This window comes from Falco rusticolus, chromosome Z, assembly GCF_015220075.1.
Source record: "Falco rusticolus isolate bFalRus1 chromosome Z, bFalRus1.pri, whole genome shotgun sequence".
Classification (NCBI taxonomy): Eukaryota; Metazoa; Chordata; class Aves; order Falconiformes; family Falconidae; genus Falco; species Falco rusticolus.
Window position 1 is genome coordinate 36,512,282 of NC_051210.1, and position 23,554 is coordinate 36,535,835.

At 36.5% G+C, this 23,554-nt stretch overlaps 1 protein-coding gene across 4 annotated transcripts in view; it reads left to right on the forward strand.

Annotated features, from left to right (window-relative positions):
- Nucleotides 1–23,554, forward strand: part of AUH (AU RNA binding methylglutaconyl-CoA hydratase) — a 113,910-nt gene that overhangs the window by 24,227 nt on the left and 66,129 nt on the right. For 3 of the 4 annotated variants that reach the window (XM_037373364.1, XM_037373362.1, XM_037373361.1), the window contains exon 4: nucleotides 10,567–10,653. The exons of the other annotated variant lie outside the window; for it this stretch is intronic. In XM_037373364.1, coding sequence (XP_037229261.1) covers nucleotides 10,567–10,653 — 87 coding nt within the window. The remainder of the gene's footprint in view (nucleotides 1–10,566; nucleotides 10,654–23,554) is intronic. 4 annotated transcript variants of the gene reach the window in all.

Consider the following 23,554-nt stretch of genomic DNA (forward strand, 5'->3'; position numbering starts at 1 on the left):
CTTATTAATCAAAAGATAGAATATTGTGTATTACTTGTCATCATAGGGATTAGGTATTTGCAACAGCAAAGCTGTTGCACCTGATACAAATGAAATGTGATGCTACATTAATGCTATTTTTTTTTGGTAGTAGTGGTGTTAAAATAGGCATATGTTCTATTCTGTTGAAGTTACTTTTAGTTCTTTGTTTAAAAACCAAGACTCTGGTGCTGATCTCTTCAGAGGATATTCTTAATGAAAGATTTATAATGCATAGAAATCACAATTAATGATTCCACCATTAGTTTGGAGGTAAATAGTAGGGTAAAAAATGCCGCTTTTATGCTTGTCTCATTTGACCTTTGTTGTTCTATATAAGAATTCAGTCATGTGTCATTACCAGAAAGTAAATGCACATCATGTTATAGGCATGATGAGAAGTTCTCTTAGTGAAGGTTGAATTTGAAAATGGAAAGTGGTTTGAGGAAGTTGGATGTTCAGACTAGCAGAATGACTGGATTAAAGAAGTACTTCTGTAATGCTTATTGTGGAAATAACATAGAAATACAAGTGGTATAGGAAGTAGCATTACCTTTTTTTTTTGTTAAAACACCCCTCTGTATTGAATAATAATTGAAACATACATTGCTTTTTATTAAACTACAGTATTTATCATTACCGTGATGTGAGATGTAAACTTACAGTCTTGCCATGTTTAAGTAGTTGTGCTGTTGTATGGGCGAGTGTTTGAAGATCAGCACAAACAGGTTTGTCGTGGTTTGATTGCTCGACAAGTCTGTATTTGTGGTTCCTAGCCACTTACCAGGTGGCCTTCACTGCTGCCACAACCGTCTTTTGGATCTTCTCCACTAACTCTGTATCTGTCTGAGAGACGGGGATAATGTCTTTATGACTGTGTCCTCTGCTAGTCCTGATTTGTTAGCCTGGCAGAAGTCACTAGAAGTGAAGCATAGCACAGAATCAAAGTTAATACTGTCTTAACTTACTCTTCAGAAACACGTAGCTGTACTGTTCTTGTTCTTTCACCAGTACTGGTGTTCTTTCATGTGCCATGGAGGAAACTAAAGGAAGCCCTGTTGTGATAAGTTTCCCAATATTTTGGCTTTGTAAGAGGCTAGGGGGTGACTAAGGCAGTTGTTGGATGGTGGAAGTGTCACAAAGAAAATCAGCTAGTGTTCGGGAAAAAATTGGCTTTGTTTTTAAGAGGTGAGATTAGGATCCTTATAATGATTCTTCCCCTCCCCGCCCCCTTCCGCAAGTGAAGATGAATTCAGGAAAGGCATGTAAGGTATAAGCTACCTTTTTTTTTTTTGTTGGTGCAGAAAAGGTTAACAGGCGGAATATTGTTGGGTGTTAGACAATATTGTTGGTGTAGAGTTAGACAGGATGGCAAAAGAGTCAGCTGACTAATTTCTATCTGGTCTGAATTTGCGTAGGCATTGAAAAGGGATTGTAGAACTTTATATAATAAAGTTAGGGTTGTTTATATTCCGGGTTCCTGGGTTTGAGGAGGAACCTGTCTGAATTAGCACCTTAGACTTTAAGGAAGGCTTGAAATTTAAAAGCATAAAAGAGAAAAAAAGTTTAAAAAAAGCCCCAAAAGTTGTATTTTCTGAAATATCCCATTTATGGGAACTGATTCAGCAGCTAGTGCTTTAAATGTGCTGATCTGGGTGTAAATTATTGCAAGATATGAGATAACCTTTAGCAGTGGATCTACAAGACTGCCATCATTCCAGAGGGCATGCTCAGGACTGGCATCCTGCCAAAGGCTCAGATATACAGGTATTGCAGACATTTTGTTTGTTCTTCACAGTTTGAGGATTCTCAGGAACTTTTCTGTTCAGAGGGGATATACGCAAAAAGTGCTGATATCCAAGTCACGCTAATAAATTATGACAGCAAATCTTATATGGAAGAATATCAATATCATTTTTGACTTAATATATCCATATTTAGAGAACTTCAGGAATATAAAGTCTTACATAGAAATTAAATGATTTTATTCATTTTATTTACTTCCTTGTGTAGGGAACATACGTATCATCCTTCATGCAAAATTGTTTTTCCCTTGACTAAGACGACTGCAGCCAACATCCTTCTCATTTTGTTTTGAAATTTAGAATACACCTTGCTTTTTACCAAAGTTACATGTAAATAAATTTTTCTTAGTTCAGTTGGTGTGTGCAGAAATTTGTGTCTATACCAGTGTGCAGTAGGATTCATGGTTGCTGTTCAATAAAGCAAATGATTAATAGAGAAAGTAGGTGACAACCCCTAAGTTATGAAAGGTGAATTATGAAGTCTGATGCTTTAAAAACCATGTAATAACCATATGTTGCTAACTAGTTTCTTAGACAAAATGTTATTTAACAGGCAATTATGAAAAATCTATCATAACCTCCTTAATGTGTGTGTTTAACAGTACCAAAAACTGAGACAACCCAATTAGATAGGCACAGGGCCATGATCTGTGGTTTTAGCCCATGGCTGTTTATAGCTCTTCGGGACTTCAGAACCACCTTTTAAATATATTCATTCACTCTTAAGGCTGGGTCCTATGGTAATGTACTGGTTTTACTCTTCTGGTTCCTTATACTTTATATATTAAAATTCTTCCTAATGATCATGAGCATATGTACCATTACATTCATTTCAGTTCAGTCCGGATCTTTATAGTGTACTGACTTTCCAAGAACTTTGTGCATGTGAAAAACATGAGTTCTGAACACTTACATATAACTTTTGGAGTTCTCTATTCCCTTTTATAAAAGAAAATTTTCAGCACTTGCTGAAAATATATTTTGTTATATGTTACTGACTTTACTGTTGTGTTTTTTGTTTACTACCTAATTTGTTTAAATTGCTGAAGTGCCATTATCTTTTTAAAAATCCCAGTATGAAATGCACTAAAATGTAGAGATCCAAGTTATACTTGCCATGTAAAAGTGGTGAATATGTCTATTTAATTTCAAATAAAAAAATAAATATGAAGAAAAATTTAAGCATAAGAAGATAAGAGAGTTTGGATAAAACTGTGTGGAAACTGAAGCTAAATGTCGTGGGATTCCTTCCTCATTGAAAAGTTTGGAGGTACTTGACACCACAGGCAAAGTTAATGTGAATCTCAGATTTTTATCTGTCCTTAAGGAGTAAGAAACAAAACAAAAAAAAGACTTTTATGTGAAGCCGTATTTTGCCAGCGATACATTGTTCTCTTAGAGATTAATCTTTGGAGAAATGATCTTTTAATTTAAATTTTACCTGTTACATGCACATACTTGATTAAAAGTTTAAAATATGAAATCTCAGGGAACAGAAAAGGCAGAGAGTAAGCTGTACTGCTTTTTGAGTAAGACCTTTCTTTTCAGTGGTACTCCATAATAGAAGCCTATCCTCAGAAGCAATTGCTAGTTCCTTGTTTAGTAGGTAGTAATGTTTTTTTCCATTTCTTGGTCCTTAACTTTCAGATCTGTCATACCTCAAGAGTCAAAACTATGATTCTTAATGAAATGATGTTTCATTTCTTAATGTTCTCAATTAGTAACTGCCTTGTAAGTATTGATATAGTCAGAATATTAAATCTCGAAAATATTTAGGAATACACTGGAGCATATTCAGTACATTTTATTTTGTGTGTTCTGTAGCTCTTAAACATTTAGATTTGAACATTCCCTTTCTTAAAAAAAAAAAAAAAAAAAAAGCAGCAGCTTCTTTCTGTCTTTTGATCTCTCAAATATCCATTAATGTATTTTTGGGGGAGTTTTTTATTCACCTTACCCTTGAAAAATGCGACAGACTCCCAAAAAGTAATACAAAAATATTGCTCAGGTATGTTTTGGATGGAAGAAGCTCAGCTGAAGCTCAAACTAGCAAAAGGCGTCAAGAATAACAAGGAAACACCCTGTTGATATGTTACTACCAAGTAACAGTTCAAGGAAAATGTAGGTCTGCTACTGCGTGGTACTGACAGCTTAGTTACGAATGACACAGAAAAGGCAGAAGTGCTCCCATTTTCTCTTTGCCTTGGTCTGCATGGGGAAGGTTAGCTCCCAAGTCTCTGTGCCATGAAGCAACAACAAAGTAAACAGCAAACCACCGAGAGTAAAGGAGGACTGTGCTAAAGTCCTTCCATACTGGTTGGACATATACATCCCATCAGATCCTGTTCATGTGTATCTGAGTTGGTGCAATGGAGAACCACCATCTATCATGTTTGCAAGGTCATTAAAGACCTAAGCAACTGGAGAAGGGCAAATATACCCGTTTGCAAAAAGGAAGATTTGGGAATCTACAGACCAATCCGTCTCACTTCAGTCTCCAGGGAAATTATGGAACAAGTGTTTGTGGAAGTTGTTTCCAGGCAAATGAAAGACAAAAAAGTATCTGGGAAAACTCAGCCAAGGGTAGATTGCGCTTCACCAGCCTGGTTGCCTTCTGTGATGAAACGGCTTGGTCAGTGGATGACAGATGAGATGGATGCTGGGTACCTTGATTTTACAAGGAATCTAATGTGTTTTCCACTAGCATCCTGGTAGAGAAGTTGGTAAAATACCTGGGCATACAGACCGTGAAAAGTGGCTCACCTGCCAAGGTCAAAGGATGATGTAATGTTAATAGTTTAAGTCAAAACTGTCAGCTAGTCACAACTGGAGTTCCTTGAGGGTTGATGCTGGGTCTGGTAGTGCTATTCAATACCTTTTAAAATACTCTAAAGGTATGATTGAACCCTCACTGAGTTTGCAGATGACTTCAAAGTGGAAAGATAGATAGGTATGTGGGAAGGAGGAGCCACCATTCAGAGACCTTAACAAGCTGCAAAATCAGGCCTACAAGAACTGCATGAAGTTTAACAAAGATAAATATGAAGTCCTGGACCTGGAATGGTATAACTGAAGTGGCAGAACAGGCTGAGGACAGACTGTGATTTTTCAAGCGTATGGCTTTAGACACAGAAAAATAGTAGTTGAAAGCAAAATAAAAATAATTAATCTATATCATGACATTATTATAATCAACTTTACATTATGCTTTTATGGTTTTTTAAGGATTTTTAAGGTTATGGAGGTATATATGTGCTGGCAGAGTAATGTAACTTATTTATTACTGGGGTATATATATTTAGCAAACTCTAATTCTATTTCAAGAAAGTTTTGCTCACGTTAGACTTGTCACTATCTCTAAATAAATATAGTTGTTTCATGAGGTATGGCAGTTTCTGTTCAAGATTGGAAATTAAGTTGTCCTGAATAGACTTCAGGATGTAAAACCTTTGTTTCTGAAATTATTGGAGATTTGGAGAAAAAAAGTTAGTTGGCTGTAGCGTTGTCCACAAATATGTATGTACAGCTCCCTTTTGGGGTGTTCCTAGCTTCATAAAAGTTGATTGGGGTACTGCTAATGATTTCTGCTAAAATGGCTTTTCTTACAGTGGCTTCTCTAGGAGCTCCACACATCTGCCTTTGAGGAAAGATATTTACATGTACCCTAATGGATGTTTTTTTTTTGTAGTAGTAGTTATAAATTAATCTGTAACATATGTTAAAATTGACCATTTGCCTCAGTATTGTAGTTCAGTATCTTAAGTGTCTTATTTTTGTGCATGAAGGAGGGATATTAATCCACAGTCTGCTTAATTACTTTCTGTGGGAATAAGTTATGGGTACATGGTAGTTCTTAACTTTTTAATTGGTGAGGTAGTGCATATTTTGTACTCCTAGTTGAAAGCCTTGTAAGTTTCCTTCATAAATTCCTTAACCTAATTCCTTGGGTTATTAAACATATTATAAGTGGTGCCTCTGTGCTTTGCAGTTCTCAGCGTTTCTAGTTCTTGCCAACAAGATACAGAGGAATTGAACAGAGCATGCAAAAGAGTGTCTTCTGAAACTCTCAGATGTCACTTCCTTACTAAAATTTTGGTGTGCTGACACAATTGGTCAACCTGTGCTCAGCAAGATCAAAGGGCAAGCTCAAAATAACATTGCTACTGTAAGAATGTAATGCTTTATTCTGCCTCAAATGCCTGTGCATGTGTCACTTCCTTTCCTCCTTAGAGAAAAGGCGCTTTGGGCACCTTTTGGCACTTGGTAAAATAACTTCACTGTTTAATTTTAGTGTGTCAGATTTTTAAAAGACTTATTTTTCAATAAAATTATTTATTGAGTAAAGTTAAAATTTTAAGTATAATGTATAAACCATTAAATTTTCTGCCTTTTTAGTTTACAGCTTTTGTGGTGTGTTTTTTAAGAATGTGTTAAAAGCATAGTATAGAACGGTACTGTACAAGAAAATTTCTAGGCATTTATGGTATTTGGAAAGTGAGGCTTAAATAAAGATATTGAAACAAATTTCTCAAATGCAACACTTAACTTTTCAATGATATATAAATCCTGTTTAGAAAGTGTGTGAAAATACCCAAATAGGGGAGGAGGCATGGAGTCAGAGTAATCACAGTAAAACTAGATTTGTTTTGGTGTGCTTTCTAAGATAAATAGCCATCCTTGTCGTATGGACATGTAGGTGGTAAAATTCTGGTGAATAACAGCAATACGCCTATCTTGTTAGACTGTCCTTGGCTTTCTCAAATAAACATTTTCTCTGGCATCATTGTGAAATGCTAGTTGGGCACATACGGCAAAAAACTCTCCAGACGGCTGACAGTATACAGTGGCTAAATGTTGAAAAAACATGCAAAGACAGTTAATTGGTTACATCAGAGTTTTTATGCCTATGGAAAGCAGTGTAAAAAATTTAACTAACTTTTCTGTATTCTTCTAGTATTGGAGGGGGGAAGTCAGAAAGTGATGGATCAGAATCAAAGAGGGATTTTCTTTTGGATTAACAAACCTCAGTAGAAGTGTAGGCAGTATTTAAAACAGCATGAATCTTCTTCAGGGTAGTTTCAAGGGTTGGTTTGTGAATACCGGTTTATGTACTCGCTGCTCAGCAGACCTCCAAAAGACCGCTGTTCGTACTGATATTTTGCAAATAGCACTGTTCATCGGAAGTGTACAGGGAAGTTCTCTCCTACCAGTTTGCTTTGTAACTTTGGAAATGATGCTTCTGTGAATTAAGTTGATTCAAGAAGAGTTTACGCACGGGTGGGGAGTACATGCCTTGATCCCAACGTAGCTGTAGGAGGAAGTGGCCAATGCACTGGCAATGTAGTCTTCCATTGTTGCACCTCTCTTTTTGTCCTGTACCAACAGCTATTACTTTGAAAGTGGGACTCTGTGGTCTTTAAAAGGGAGTTCATAAAGTGCTGGGAGCAGAATTGGGTGAGAACTGGGGACCATGACCCCTGGAACCACAGTTAGTTTTGACTGGATTTTGCTATGTTTCTGAGCGGGTGAGAATCAATTAGCAGGACAAAGCACTGAGAAACCAGGCAGTGTAATATGGACAAAACAATGATTCATGCTTCAGTACAAACCAGATGGATGTGGGGACATAATTACAGTGTACAGTCAGATCTGCAGCAGTTAGTTTGCCTCAGCTCAGTATTAGCTCAGGTTCCCCCTTTCTTACACCCTGGGGTGGAAGGGCTTGGAGCGCCCCACATCCACTGTGGTGCGGGGTCACAGACCCGTCGTGCAGCCCCTGGGGCCAGCTGGATCTGGATGTGGGGAAGCAGAGAGGCCAAACCCGTCTGCAGATTTCAGCTGTGGCCCATGGGAAAGTTGCAGAGGGTCATTCTGTGAGAGGTTTTGTAGTTTGAAAAGCTTAACTACTGTGTTGCTCTCGGCAGTTGAGCAAATACTATTTTCAGATACTTTAAAGTAGGAAACTTAGGATGAGAGGAGGGATCTTTGATTTCAGTAGCTGAGAGAGCAGAAGTCTCTGGTTGAACCTGCAGTCCCCTTCATGGCTGTCTTCAGAAACTTAACCTTTCCTACTTTTGACTTGAGAACAGATTTTGAAGAAATGTGAATAGTTCTCTGCTATATGGGCCAAAGAATTCTTTGATCAGTGGTTGAATCTTATAACAGGAACAAAAGCACTAAGCTGGTGGCAGTTCCATCTCCTGTGAACCAGAGGATGCCAAGGTGCATGTTCTGTTAGGAGCACAGCGAATGGTTTCTGCCTAAAAGTCTTCCCTCTGAAGAAGTTTTCGGTTACTGTGATTATGCTTTGTAGGGCTAAAGTAGTAAAGGATTAGGAAAAGGAATTTTTTCATTTCCTTGACAGTTATGAGGGAGAAATAGTTTAAAAGGGAAATGTAAGATTACAGAAGTTGGTTAAGGAACCAAGATCAGCTATTGTACTAGAATTTTTTTACAGTACTAAGATAATTAATTTTAAATTGGCAGCTATCTTTTAATCCATTATTACAAAAGTTTTTCTTGAAAATTTAATAGGTTTCTCTAAGTATCTTTAAGGAAATGTATATTCTAAATGAAGGAAGAAGTCTGCAGTTTGTGTATTTTTGTTTTAGAAGGGTTGGGTTCTGTTGTGGTTTTTCTTTGTCGAGTTCATTTTTTAATGAGTTTGAATAAAATCAAAATCTAAAAATTGCTTTAGTGTTATCTTGACAGTAGATTTTCTTAGCAGTACTAGAGGTATTTTTTTAAGTTCAGTGTCTGTCTTTTGGAGTTTTCTCTGTATACTCTTCAAGGATATGCCCAGTGAGCAGGATTTCAGTGTGTGGAAGTTTTGACTCGGATTGCACAGCCACATAGTCTTCTTGTTCGTAAAGCACACCATTTCTTCTTTTATTATATAGGCAATGACTTGGACAGAGTTGTAGAAGTTACACTTGGACATTAACTGGTATCAGAGAACTGATAGTTTTTAATTTGCACACCTGGAGATACAGGTTTTGTCTTTAAGTTTTATAAAGCTCACTTCAGCTACAGAAACCTATACATAAATGCATTTTGAAAGTTGCTTGCTGTTTTGTATAATTTAGAGTTCTGTCCAGATTTACAGATGCCAATTTTGTTTTCTTTTCAGGTTCCTGGCAAGGTTTCTGTGTGTATTGATTGTGAATTAGTAAGGCAGCAATGGCACTTTTGCTGCAGTGCAGCATTTAGTTACTGACCACAGTGACTCCTGTTTTGTACTGCCTGCTCAACTGCCCTGTCATACTCTCTTCAGTTAGGCATATCCTAGAAGGTTGTTTGGAAGCTTTTGGCAAGGTGTCTGATAGCGTAAATTAAACTTTACATTATTTAGTGGGAATCATGCAAATGCAATCAGAACTGATGCCTCATTGTTTTTATGTTTACATGCATAGAAGGAGAACAAAAGTCTTAGTAAAATGAGGAGTTTTGCTATGATGGAAGTAGGAGGAGAGATGTAGAGCGGCTTTATTGGGCGTGTTACCTTAAAACAGCAGCTGGATGTCTATCAGAAAATAGCACGTTGAGATACTGGTTTTCACAGATCTAGAGTTGTGAGTTTCAGCTAATGCCTTCAACAAAAGTATATCTAAAACTATGTTTGATGAGGAGGGACAAGAGGGTCTGTCGTGAATTAAGTCTAGAAAGGTAAAAGGGGGAGCCTATAATTGCCTATTTTAAAATTCAGAGTTACAATCTTAGCTTAACCCAAGTCCAATGCATTTTCCTGAACGCATAGTATTTATAAAACTTTTTTTTGCATTGATTATATACCTTATTTAGGCTTTTCAGACATATGCCAAGAGACTAACATAATAGGTTCATGTTTAGCAAATGGAAAAAAATACACACGAAGTTGCAGTGGAAATGTTGCACTTTGGAGAATAAATGTGTATGTGCAGATTTTGTCGTCTTAATGTCTTTTTTATTTTAAGAATTACGGACTTTCTGTCTTACTCTGTACCTGGCTATTATTATTATTACTACTACTACTGCTGCTGCTATCTGTTTCTATTTTTCTTTACACATGAGAGAAAAATGTTGGTTTTGCATATCAGTGAATTTTTAAAAACACATTTTTGTAAGCATCTCTAGTTAGTGTGCTTTTGAAACGTAATTATTCTCGAGTATGCATGAAGAAATAGAATAAAATTGTTCTCCCCAAAAATGCTAAAATTTGACAAAAAATACGGTATGTAACATACTTAAAAATACATTTCAGTAAAGTGAGTAGAAAAATGGTACTAGGTCTACTGTAGAATTTTTTATTTAGATAACTATAGTTTGTTAATGAAAAAACATGCACTGTAGGTATTTTATGGTCTACCAATAAAAGAATAATAAGGGCACAATATGGAAAAAAACATATTTATCAGACTTTGTGACACAGTATCTGATGAAATAATAGCATAAATGTTATTGTTCATAAACTATTTTAATATGAGAAGAAGAAATGTCACTGGGAAGAATATATTTAGTGAAAATCTGGTGGTGGGTAATTTGATTTTTTGGTGTTGTTCATTTGGGTTTTTTTGTTTTAGTTTTTCCTTGATAAACAGTCCATGTTTTCCTTGAAATCTGTGGAAAATGAATATGACTAATTTGAACTGTCCTTGTCTCAAAGTAGACTTAATTTTTTTTTTGGAATGCAGGAATATTTTAGTTTTGAAAATGTATTTACAGTACTGTATACAGCTTGCTAACATGTGTGAAATGTGACTTACAGGTGCTGACCTTAAAGAAAGAGCAAAAATGCACTCAAGTGAAGTTAGTTCTTTTGTCTCAAAAGCAAGAGCAACTATTAATGAAATGGGTATGTAACCTCTCCTCTGGACAATGTTATTTTAACTGTAACCTGAGAAGGCTTAGATCAGAGGAATGACAATAAACATGTAGGGTTAATTCTTGACAGGTAGTAGGATATCTGTGATTTCTATTGATAAATATGAATCATGGTGCATTACTTCTTGTAAAATGTTCCTGATTGAGTTGGACTTTTTTTTTAGAATGCTAGAAAAGGCTGAGTCTTAACTGAAATAAGAGATGATATGCCCAGCTGTTTTCATAAAGGATGGCTTGTTCAGTGACACCCAAGTACTTTAGAATTAAATTTTTAATTTTGCATTCCTGTGGTTCATATAATCAATGCAGTCTTTACTACATTTTGTAAACATGTTAAACATCGGCTGTTGATAGAAAGGTAGCTGCTAAGGCCTTCTGAAATTTTGTTTAGTATTGCACTTGTTCCGAAGTAGTAAAACCTGTTACTAGTTTGGGATTTTAATTGACTTATACCAGTTTTTAAGTATAGTTATTTCTCTAGAAATTTTACATTACGAGTTCATCATCAAATCATTATGTTTCTACATTCTGCTGATAAGTTTTAATGAAATTGGTTTTCAACATGGTATTGCTGATACGTTTTGTCAGAAAGAGAAGTCAAGTGTGCCAAGTTTGAAGCAATTAACTTCATACATTTAATTTTATACGCAACATATTTTATCACTTGAAATTTTGTCACAAAACTTTGAAGAATAATTTTTTAGAGAATGTTTTTAGATGCATTTTCTTAAAAATACATTGGGTCAGATCTTGGTTTGGGCAGAATGTTGAGTGGAAACCAGTATGTTTTTGGACATAAATGACAGACTACTGAAGGATGGGTCTTTGATTAGGTACTTCATGGAGATGCCTGTGTCCTTGAATTAATGCCTTGTCTTTGAAGCGAAGCAGAGACTCAAGGCTCTTCAAGTGGATAAAATCAGGAACATACCTAGAAGTGCATAGATACTGAATTTCCTGCAGCTGATCCTGTTGTTCATGCTGGTGTTTGTCCTTCTATTGGAATGCCAAGCAAGAGGCAACAAGTTGTTTCAATTAGTTCATAAGCTTTTTGAGAGGCTTCCTTACCTCTAAGAGAAAATTTTTCAGCCTTAGACTGAAGTTACTGAAAATGCTTTCTGAGCTGCTTTTAACTTTTAAATAGGAGCAACTGGTTTTAAGATCTTCCTATGATCAGGAGATCTTTGTTTTTTTCAATTTTATTATTTTTATTTTTTTTAAGTGAAAAAATTCCTGAAGTAAAAAAAAAATATTTGAATTCAGCAGTCTGTACAGAATAGCTGGAAAATATACACAGTGGTTTGATGCTTTGGAAAATATACACAGTGGTTTGATGCTTTGATTTCCTTCAGAGTTGAAAAGAGTTTAAGACAAATGTTTGATTGTCTTGAACTTCATTAAGGCTCCTGTGAGAGTATTTAACTACTGAATATGTAAGCAAATTTTAAGTATTATCTGAAAGGTTTATAGTGGATCATTATGCTAATAGTGAATTACTTGCAGGTTAGGAAGCCAGTGTGAGTGCTTTCCTTCATTGATCTCTAGTCTCTTTCTTAAGAAAGAAGCATGAAATTGTGAGTAAGTGGAATTAATATTGGAGAATCTAGGTCACTGTCATGGTTTAACCCCAGCTGGCAACTGAGCACCACACAGCTGCTTGCTTACTCCCCCCACAGTGGGATAGAGGAGAGAATCAATCGGAAGGGTAAAAGTGAGAAAACTCAGGGGTTGGGATAAAGACAGTTTAATAGGTAAAGTAAAAGCTGCACATGCAAGCAAAGCAGAACAAGGAATTCATTCACCACTTCCCATGGGCAGGCAGGTGCTCAGCCATCCCCAGGAGAGCGGGGCTCCACCACACATAACGGTTGCTTGGGAAGGCAAACACTATAATGCTGAATGTCCCCACCTTCCCTCTTCCTCCTCCAGTTTATGTACTCAGCGTAACACCCCATGGTATGGAATTTGGCTAGTTCGGGTCAGCTGTCCTGGCTGTGTCCCCTCCCAATGTCCTGTGCCCCTCCAGCCCTCTCGCTGGCACGGCCTGAGAAACTGAAAAGTCCTTGTCTCAGTATAAATATTACTTAGCCATAACTAAAAGCATCAGTATGTTATCAGCATTATTCTCAAACCAAATCCAAAACACGGCACTGTACCAGCTCCTAAGAGGAAAATTAACTCTGTTTTAGCTGAAACCAGAACAGTCACTGAAGTACCTTGATAGGAACGTTTGTCAGGGGATGCAATAATAGCAATTAAACATGCTGCAGGTTGGAAAAGAGAAAGAATTTGAATGTATGTAACCCTTACCCGATACTGTAACAAAACTTTTGCTTAGGTGGAATGAGTGTCTCTCTCCCCTCCCCCTTCTTTCTCTTTCTCTCCCCCTTCTCCCTCCTTCCTTACTCCCTCCCTGTCCCCATTTTGCCATTTCTGCTTTAAAACACTAAACAAAACAGTCACTAGAAGGTTCTTTAATGGTTACCTGATACTTGACCATCTCTCAGTTTAAAGGCTTTTTTTTTTTTTACAGGATTAGAGAATAATATTGAGATACCACTTCTAATATTATTGGTCAGTTTTCATATTGTGTATGTTTGGACATTTGAGATACTGGTTTTGAACACATTATGCTAACAGTACATGTATTTATAGGATGGATGTAACATTTTTCTGAAGGGTCTTTGCAGAGCAATCTAAAAGGTGGTTCCCTAAATCAGGAATCAGTAGAGAATATAAAACAGTGGATTTTATAAATGAGATTAGATTATATGGGTGAACATGATGTCATGTTGTGTGATACCTTATGAATAGAAGTGAACATTAATTTTGCAGCATCAGAAATTCTCAGTTCTTCTTTTTTTGTTCTGAAGAAATTATCTGGCATTCCAGAATGTAATTTTGTAGAACTTGTGGGACATTGTATTTGCATTTGATTATTGCAATGATTCTGTGTGTTGAAAATAATAATGATGTATTTCCTACCCAGCACAACCAGAATAGAATGTTCTGAGATCGTTAAAGAGAGGAAACAATTTTCAAATTATTATTTGCCACTGTAGAATGCTATATAGCCAGGGAACAACATTTCCAATCTTCCACTTTGTTTTTTCTTTTTTGTATCCAAGTTTAATGCTGTAATCTCATTTAAAATGTGTTCTACTTTTTGCTTTTCAGAAATAGGTCATGTTTTGATAATTGCGTTTGTGTTTGGGTGTGTGACCTAGTAAGGAGATGCTTCTTTTAAGCAATATTTTCAGAAAGAAGACCCATTAAATTATCTTTGTAGATAAAATACAAAAAAGGTTAATTAAATCTTGAACAACTGCATAAACTTATCTTTTTAGAATTGACATACTTCGGTTTTCTTTATTTCCTGTCAATTTCATTACATTTAAAACCCTTACACTAGTGGTTTGTGTAAAAAGCTGTAGTATCATTTTGGAATATGGCTACAGAAGAGAAATTTCTGGAAATTGAAAGCATACTGCATTTGTTTTTAAGAGATTAATTTACAACTTCTTGCTAAATTTGGGTGAAGTATTAAGACTGCAGTAAATACCACTTGGTATAAAAAGAAGGATTTAAAAAAGCTGAAAATTTGTACTGAGCCATTCGTTGCAATGCTTTGAGTTGGGGGGGCAGGGGATCAAAACAGTCTCTATTTTTAGCAGTGGTTGCTTCTTCTAAAATTACACCAGAAATGTGGGGGTTTGTTTACTTTTTTTTTGTTGGTTTTGTTGTTGTTTTGTGGTGTGGGGTTTTTTTGGTTTTTTTTTAGTAGTAAGAATTGTAAGACTGCCTGTCCATTACTGTGTTCTGCCGTGAGGCTTTTTGTTACTGATGTAAGGCTGGCTTTGTCCGCAAAAAAATAGGAGAGAAGGCATTAATAGATCTCTTGCAACCATGCAAAACAAAACAGGCCTGATGGAATGAAATCAAATGTTACTGACTCCCAGAAACCTTGTTTTTGATGCTTGGGGCAGGGGGGAAGCCATCATTGTGGGTCAGATCTTCAGCATGTATTTTATGATATGACTCCCATTAAGTCCATGTTGTTCTTTATACTGGCTGTGGGGTCTGGGCTGTGATATAATCATTGTACATAATCTGTGATTTCAGTTGCAAAACAAACTGAGGCTATATGTGGAGCTGAATGTAATAACCACTGCCCTCCAAAAAAACCACCTTGTTTAGCAGAAAGAGAAGGTGAAGCTGCAGCATTGGAACTGAGCAAATACCTGTAATTACTCAGTGATGTTTGGCCCCAACCCCTCATTAGTGAGAAACAAAATTGCAAAGCTTTTCCAAAGTATATATGTTTAAGTACCTAAAATCCACAATTGGGGAAAAAATATAATTTGGAGACTGGCTTTTTTGGTTACTTGTAAAAATCAAAATTAAGTGTAGTTAGGTTTGACTTTTATGTCACATTTGGAGACAAAACACCTTACTTGTGACCTGATGGAACCTAGTTCTCAACTAAGCTGAGGAAGAAATTCTTAATGAAATGCTAGTTGTACTTGTTTTCTAATGGGCATGTTCCATTATAACAAACCTTATAGTACTCTAAGACATCTGATTAGTTTCTGTGCATAAGTTTTGATATAACTTTAATAAGTAGTGATATTACTAAACCTTGTTTAGACATAATTTTCACAGATGTGATTAGTTTTGACATAGTCTGGTTTGAATGAGGTTATCCTGAATGAAAGCACCTTGCAGTCATTGCACTTTTTTTTTTTTATTGTGTGCTTTTTATTTTATTCAAAGTAGATACAACCATATATTTGAAGTTTTGGGTGTTTTCCTCCTTAGCAGTTTTCTGTCATTCTGGCTTGTCTCAGTCATCACCAAACATTTGATTTACCTAAAAGAGTGCTCTTGTTCATCCTTCAGGAGAAAAGTCTCTTCTCCCAAAAGTTCCTTTTTGACTATTTAAGGTCATACATCCTTGGGAACTCTTAGGTTGTGCTGCATTATACGCTACAGATTTATTTTGGATGCAAGCTGTCAAAACTTGATCACAGAGATCCCAAGAGTGGGATCAGGTTTATGTAAATTTTGCTTGATTTCTGGGCTGCTAACTGCCACCCCACCTTCCCATGGTGAAGTCTTAAAATAGCCAAAAATAGCCAAGAATGATCATTGATGAGGTCAGTACAGTGCTGTATTTTGCTGTTTGAGTTTCTGGTGCTTCTGTGGAGCTTTGTTTAACACTGTGGATTTCTCTCTTGGGGAAGAGCAGATACAGGCTATAACTTGAGAAAGCATTAACTGAGAAGCTGAATAAAATATTGCAGGTAGCTATCAAATTTGAAAAAGGACAAATGTATAGCTAGCAGTGCCACACTTAGCAGCCATCCTTAGGCATTGTGGTCTCTGTACATTGCTTACACTGTGAAAGGGAGATTTTGGCTTGCTGTGTTTTGTTGTTGCCTGTTAAGTGTAGAGCATAACCAATACAGTTCAGGACTGCTAGCATTCTGAATGTGTTGCTGAGCTCTTGGTTGTTTTCCAGTAATAGATTTACTGCTTCTCTTAACATTGAATTAATTTAAGATACCCTTTGACTAAGTATTGTCTGTTTCCTAAATAGACAGTACAGTCCTTGCAGAGCTGAAATTATGGCTTTGTAAAATTGCATTGGATTGTTTTTAATTAAAAAACACAATGCTAAACTCTGTACCATTATAGAGGCAATGAACGCAACATTAAACTTCTGTACCAAGATGCTTATTAACTATTTGTATGGCAGCATTGCTTCCATAATTGCTAATACACTTTTCCCCCCATAATAATAACTCTCTAAAAACTCTTACAATAAAAGATGCAGAAGCAGAGGACTCAAATATTAGGATAAGGTGGTTGTAAGATCCGAAGATTAGGGAGGGAGGTGGGTTTGCATTGCTGATTCATTACTTTGATCTCTGGCACTGCTGTGCAGCCTTAACAAAAATTAACATAGCCTCAGCTGTAGTTCAGTTTTCCTTCTGTTAGTAATTCCAAATGCTGTTCTGTGAGGAAAAGTGCCTGTGCTCTGGCTGTGCCTCTTTAATTTTCCTCCCGCAGAAAGCCACTACCAAAACAAGCATGCTGCTTGCTCAAATAGTTTACTGAGATCAACATAGCCGGTTTGCACATTGACTGTTAATACAGGCCTCCAGTATGACTTGGTGTTGAAGGCTCCTGGAAGCCACATTGTGTATGTTTGATGCGTTGAGAAACTACCCTTTCCTCTTCCTGTTCAGGTTTGAAAATGCATGTTTCAATCCCTGAATGAGAAGGAATAGTTTGTTAGCTCTTTTGCTTTGCCTGTTTCAGTCTCTGGCTCTGTTCCTAGAACCAATTGGTATTCAAAGGGCAGCGATTCCTGGTATGGTACTGGAAGTATTATGTTGCTCTTCTATCGAAGAAATTGTAAGTGCACTGCTTGGGCCCAGTATTAGGCATTGACTTCAGAATATCATGTTCAAGTCTTGTATTGAACATGACTTTTGTGTAGGTATGTGGTGCTTTGAGGGTATTACTGAGCTAGTTTATATATATAAAAAAATATTTATGCATACTGTGAACATTAGAGTGTGTATCCTTTCTAGTGTTCAGTGAATAAGCTGACTGAAACTATTACTTAATATATTAAGCTAATTTAAAAATACAGATATTTTAGCACTAGAGTGGGGAATGTGGGTATACAGAATACTGCTGAAAATAGTACAGGAGAAGAATTATAGAAATGTTCATTTAAAATGGTCACAATCTGTAGGATTTTCTTTGTATCATGCCAAACAAGAATGCTAGTGGACTAGAGTATATGTTGTCTTCATACTGTAAATCAAACAAGTAGACAATACAAAAAAATCCAGACTTGTCCCATTGGATTCTCTTAATTATTAGAGATTATAGTTGTGCAGCGGCTCAAGTTTTATTTTGTGTGCTAAGAAAGAAAAAAATGTACCTAGAATTAGAATGTAAAAATGTAACTGAAATCTTTTATCCTTAGCATTCTCCTTTTGTTTTGTAAAATCAGTGCTTGAATATGTGCTATGCTATTTGTGTAATAAGTTCTTAAATATACTTAGTAAGGATAAGAAATAATTTTCATTTTTCTTCTGCCCAAAACTTTTCTTCATTTGCACAGAAAGTAGATTCTGTCATCTGGGGTTTACTTCATTGTTATTTTGCTGAAGGCAGAATAAATCTACAAGAGGAAACAGTAAATATGAAGAAACTGAGGAATCTGTTTTTCAAACTGAAGTGCATCACTGAAGATGAATGACATATCCCAACTATTTTATGTAGTACAAAAAGAGAATCATGGGACAGTTGGCTGCAGAAGCCTTGTAGCTAAATGGTTTGATTGAAGTGCCTTGTCCTGGTGTCAGCTGGGATAAAGTTCCATTCTCATTAGTTTCCTAGCTTTTGCTCCTATTATAAAGAATAAGAAACCACACTGTCCCTATTAACTGTCCATAATAAAGTACCAAATAGAAGATTTTAAAATTAAGAACATAATATTCCTATATTAAGTAATTTTTTTGTCAATTCAAAAGTGGGTTTTTTTGTTCATTTATAAAAAAGAGCGATCACTGGAGGAAACTGGGAAATTAATGGGATTGGGGGAGATGCCTTAAGAAAACCCCTTAGCTACAGTCATAATAAAGGGAAGATAAACTTTACTAGTATTGTGTGCTTAATAAACGACTGTAAGTAATGTGCAGTGACCATTTTTATTAAAAAGCAAAATTTTTTTACAAGTACTGAGAAATAACTTTTTTCATGCAGCTCTGTCTTGCTGCAGATTGTCTGCCTGAAGTTTGAAGGTATTAAAGCAATGATAGTAATGTTCAAATAAAGCTTTCAACAGTAGCAGTCTATTAAGCTTCTTATCCAAAGCACAGGAATTAGAGGGTAGCTAAAAGCCTTTCACAGCTGTAGCTAGCATATGTGTGGACATGAATTGTGTGTATCCAAGTGCACATGTAGACTATTCAGACTAAGTGTGGTGATGTTTTTGCAGATGGAGATATTTTTAAAACATATGTAAATACGTAAGTTACTTTGAGTAACCACTTTTTCATTCTTTTTGCAATTATGACTGGTAAAGGCTTTGTAGCATTTAGATACTTGTCTTGCACAAAAATGATTTGACCAATCTTCTTTGCCTTCAAGTTCACACAGGAATATTTGACAGTCTCTCTTAGCCACTTTGTTGTGTTGCTACATACATTGGATGGTTTTCATAGTGTTATAGAATAGATGAACGTGCATGTTGAAATGTTTGGTTTCTGTTAGCTTTTTTCCTGTAGAAAGGCCTTTTTTTGATTGTAGTGCTTGCAATTGAAAATGCAAGCAAACTGCTGTAGTCGCTGATGTGATAGCAGATTTTACAACATGAGGTAAATGCCTGAAACACAAATGACAATGCAAAGCTCATATGCCATCTTAATGTTATTATTTTTCTTTAGGAAAAGATCCCAGTTGTTGAAATCAAGATACAGTACTGTGTTGCAATTATTTTTCTGATTTCCTGTGACAGAAATTAACCTACAGGAGAGTGTGATTTTGTGATTAAAATGTTCCAAATATTCTTTATATTAGGAACATTTTAATCACAATTGCCCATGGACTGCCTCTGCCTGCCACTCAGGATGCATAGTTTATGCCCTTTTATTTTTGAAGGGAAAAATCTTAACTTCATGCTCAAGAGCAGCATCACTGAGAGAGGTCAAAAATATGGGTAGTGAACAGGTGGAAGAGAAGTCTATTCTGAGTTACAAGATACAAATATTTAGGTATAAACTTAATTAAAACCAATTTTTAAAAATAAATTCCAAATTATTATAGCAAGCTAGTATGTAGTTTAAAATCATTACTAATGCTGATTCAAAATTCCTATTTACATCCGTGGCCTTTTGAAAATGCTGTCCTAACTTGTAACCAGAAAACCTGCAGATTTTGAATTATGAAAGAAATTCTGTAAACTAACAGGTCTTGAACCTTTCTTTCAACATTGTTGGTGTAGTAATTTGCCCATAGACTTCAAGTATTAAGTGGTTTTAAACTATTGTTAGTTGTAATACTCATTGAAGATAAATAGGATGTAAATGAGCACTTTTTTCTGTAATAAAATATTTTCTTTATTTGACATTTTCACTCTATGATGTGACTTCTGTTGCTTTCCTAATGGCTGACCCATTAATTATGGAATCTACACATAAGTGTTTTGTTGTGTTTAGACATTTTTGGGGCATGTAACCATTCTTTTTATTAATTTGAAGGCTCCATTAATATTACTACTTCTAAATAAATGCACTAAGAAACAGAGAAAGAGCTTTCTTACCTGTAAATTATAAAATTGTCCTTGGGAAGGTGCTGGAACAACTAATCCTGGAAACTACTTCTGGGCACATGAGGGACAAGAAAGTCATCAGTTGTAGTCAGCATGGTTTCACAAAAGGGAAGTTATGCTTCACCGGCCTTATAACTATGATGGAATGACTTGTTTGGTAAGTGAGGGAAGAGCAGTGGGTATTGTCCCTCTTGACTTCAGTAAGGTTTTTGACAAATGTCTCATATAAGATTCTCATAGAGTAACCGATGAGCATGGACTGGATTAACAGACATGGAATAGGATTGAAAATTGGCTGAATAGATGGCTTCAGAGGCTGGTCATCATCAGCATGAGGTCTACCTGGAGGCCTCTAGCCAGCAGTTTGTAGCCCAGGGGCCAATACTGGTTCAGTCTTATTCATTAACAATCTGGATGACGGGACAGAGTGTACCTTCAGCCATTTTGCTGATGATATAGAAGTAGAAGGAGTCGCTGATGCACCAGAGGGTTGTTCCGTCATTCAGAGGGAGCTCAGCAAGCTGGAGAAATAGGCTGACAGGAACCTCATTGTGTTCAACAAAGGAAAGTGCAAAATCCTGCACCTGGGTAGAAACAACCCCATGCAGCAGCACATGCTGGGGGCTGATCTGGAAAGCAGTTTTGCAGAAAAGGCCCTGCAGGTCCTGGTGGACACCAAGTTGAACATGAGACAGCACTGTGCCCTTGTGGCAAAGGAGGCTGATGGTAACCTGGTCTGCATTAGGAGAAGTGTTGTGAGTAGGTAGGGGGAGGTGATCCTTCCCCTCTCCTCAGCATTGGTGAGGCCACTGCTAGAGCACAGTTCTGGGCTCCCCAGTACGAGAAAGGTGGAGCTATTGGAAAGAGTCCAGCGAAGGGCCGTGAAGATGATGAATGGACTGGAGCATCTCTCCTATGAGGAAAGGTTGAGCAATCTAGGACTGTTTGGCCTGGAGAAGAGAAGGCTCAGGAGGTGACCTCATATCTATGTATCTATATATCTATATACCTGTCTATCTATATATAAACCAAAATATACCTATCTCTCTCTGAATGGGAGGGTGTTAAGAAGATACAGCTAGGCTATCTCCAGTGGTGTCCAGTGACAGGACCAGAGACAATGGGCACAAAATGGAATATAAGAGGTTCCTCTTGAACATCAGGAAACACTTAATCTACTGTGAGGGTGATAGAACAGACACAGGTTACCCAAGGAGGTTGTGGAGTCTCCCTCCTTGGCGATCTTCGAGAGCCATGTGGATATGAGCTTGAGCAGCCTGTTCTAGGTGACACTGTTTGAGCAAAGGGTTTGGACAAAGTAACCTTCAGATGTCTTTTCCAGCCTCGACCGTTCTGTGATTTAAAGGTTTCTCATGTGCTGTAGGCATATGTAGGCAGATATTTGCCATGCTTTCTTAACCTGCTTGAGTTAGATAATGAATTGTGGAACTTTTTATATATCCCTCAATTTATAGCATACTTTCATTCAGTAATCCATATAATACAGTATGCAGGATTTTTTGAACAATTCAATCTCCTTGCTTCATGTTTTATGAAATCCATCATTGAAAAGCAAAAAAATGAGCTGCTGGAAATGCCCCCTGAAGTTGCTTGTCCTAGTAAGCTGTGCACTAACCAGCCTTATTTGTCAAATAATCAGAAATGCACATGTAGAATAAATAGGTTGGACTATCTATTTCTCCATTTTGTGGGAATTCAGTTGTGATGTCATGTAAATCTGAATTATCTTCCTCCTTCTGTCTTAGTTGGAGACCCACATTTTTTGAAGGAAGCAAGAGTACTCTCAGTACTTTCTTCTTAGTCAGTAGTGGGAAACAAGAATGCTTCTTAAACCATCGGCTGTCTGTTGATAGTTGAAGACAAGTCAGGCTTATGAATCTGGTTCAGTACATACTAGCGGTAGTGACTAGTTTCTGATTTACATCTGAGTAACTGTTCTTTCTGAAGATTGATTGCCAGAGGTCACTGAAGTAATAAGAGAGATGAACAATAAGGACTTTTTTTGACATTGTCCAGGTATAGGAGCACAACAGAGGAATAGCGGGGGAGTGAAGGTGACTGTCTTTCATTTTACTGTTTCTTATCAAATGCTTGAAAAAGCACACTTTAAAGTGGGGCTCTATTTGAATCTTCCTAAATACCAAGCTGACCGCCGTGGTTTGTTGAATTGAAAATACTTGTCCTAAGCTGTAAAAGAGTACATCAGAAATAGAAGCTAAGTACATCTAAGGATTTTATATATATATATATAAAATATATAATTTTGCCTTGTTAAGGACTTAATGGGCTTCCATGGTGTTTTCTGATTCATGGGAGTTGTGAACTACAACTGCTGCTGCAGTATCAGTGCAGACATTTTACCTTAAAGTAAAAGAAACTGAAATCTAACTTTGTTGGACTAATTCTTTAATAATGACTCCTATATCCTAGCTATAGGAAGGAATATTGCAGGTGTTCTTCAGGGTTGATTGAACTGCTGTCAGGCAAATACATAGTTCTCATAGAAAGCTTGTTGACATGTGAACAGCCTAGATCTCAAAATTTTGTGCCTAGCTTGAAAATGTTTTTTCTTTTTCTGTATGTTGTACAGTTGCTAACAGAAAATACTACAGGTATAAATTTACTTAGCGAGCAAGGAAGCCACTCTTAGGAGGTCGGTCTTTTTGGTTTGATATTTTCTAAATCACTAACTTTTTTTTCTCTCTGAGTGTCATGTATTTTAAGTTAATCAATCTGGACAAGTTGATGTAGGTTGACCAGGAACACAAATCACAAAATCTGGAATTCTGGATGACTGTGTTATTCTTCCTCAGCCCATTTATTTCAGGAACTCTCAGTAAGGGACTAGTAATAGTGATAGGTCTTTTGACCCCTTGGACACTGTCTAAAGAATATGTTTATTGCCTGTTATGTAAAATCTACTGTATGTAATGTTTCATAAAGGCAAGGCTACTTCCATGTATAAATTGTTGCCATTTTGTTTTTACTGTATTTCTTTATTTGTTCTTCATACTTTTTCCTTCCTTTTTTCTCAGTATCTATGGAAAGTAGATTTTTCCTAGTTGATCAGACCATTTCATTGTGAGTAGTGAGAAAGTGAGGTTTTGCAGGAATGGAAAAAGGCTGCTGCTTGGTAGTTACTAAGAAAATCTCAAGTGTAATTCAGTTTCCTGTCAGATGATATCTTACATTTCTGTAATTTTATAAGAACTTTTAAATTAGTCAGAGGACTAAATAGTCACACACAATTCAGGTTAATATAATCCAGGCAACTTTGACTTTCTATTTGGGGAATGTTGGTGTCCGCAGTATATGAATCAGCTGTGTGGACTTTGTGACACATCTGAGAAACTATTTTTGGTCATATCCTCCAGACCTGGTGCTTGTATTCTTACGCTGGTCTTTCATTCATCATATAATCATCTTTAAGCAGAAAGGAAATCCCTTGTTAGTCACTAGCTACTTTCATGTAGAAAGTCACTTAAAGATGAAATAACAA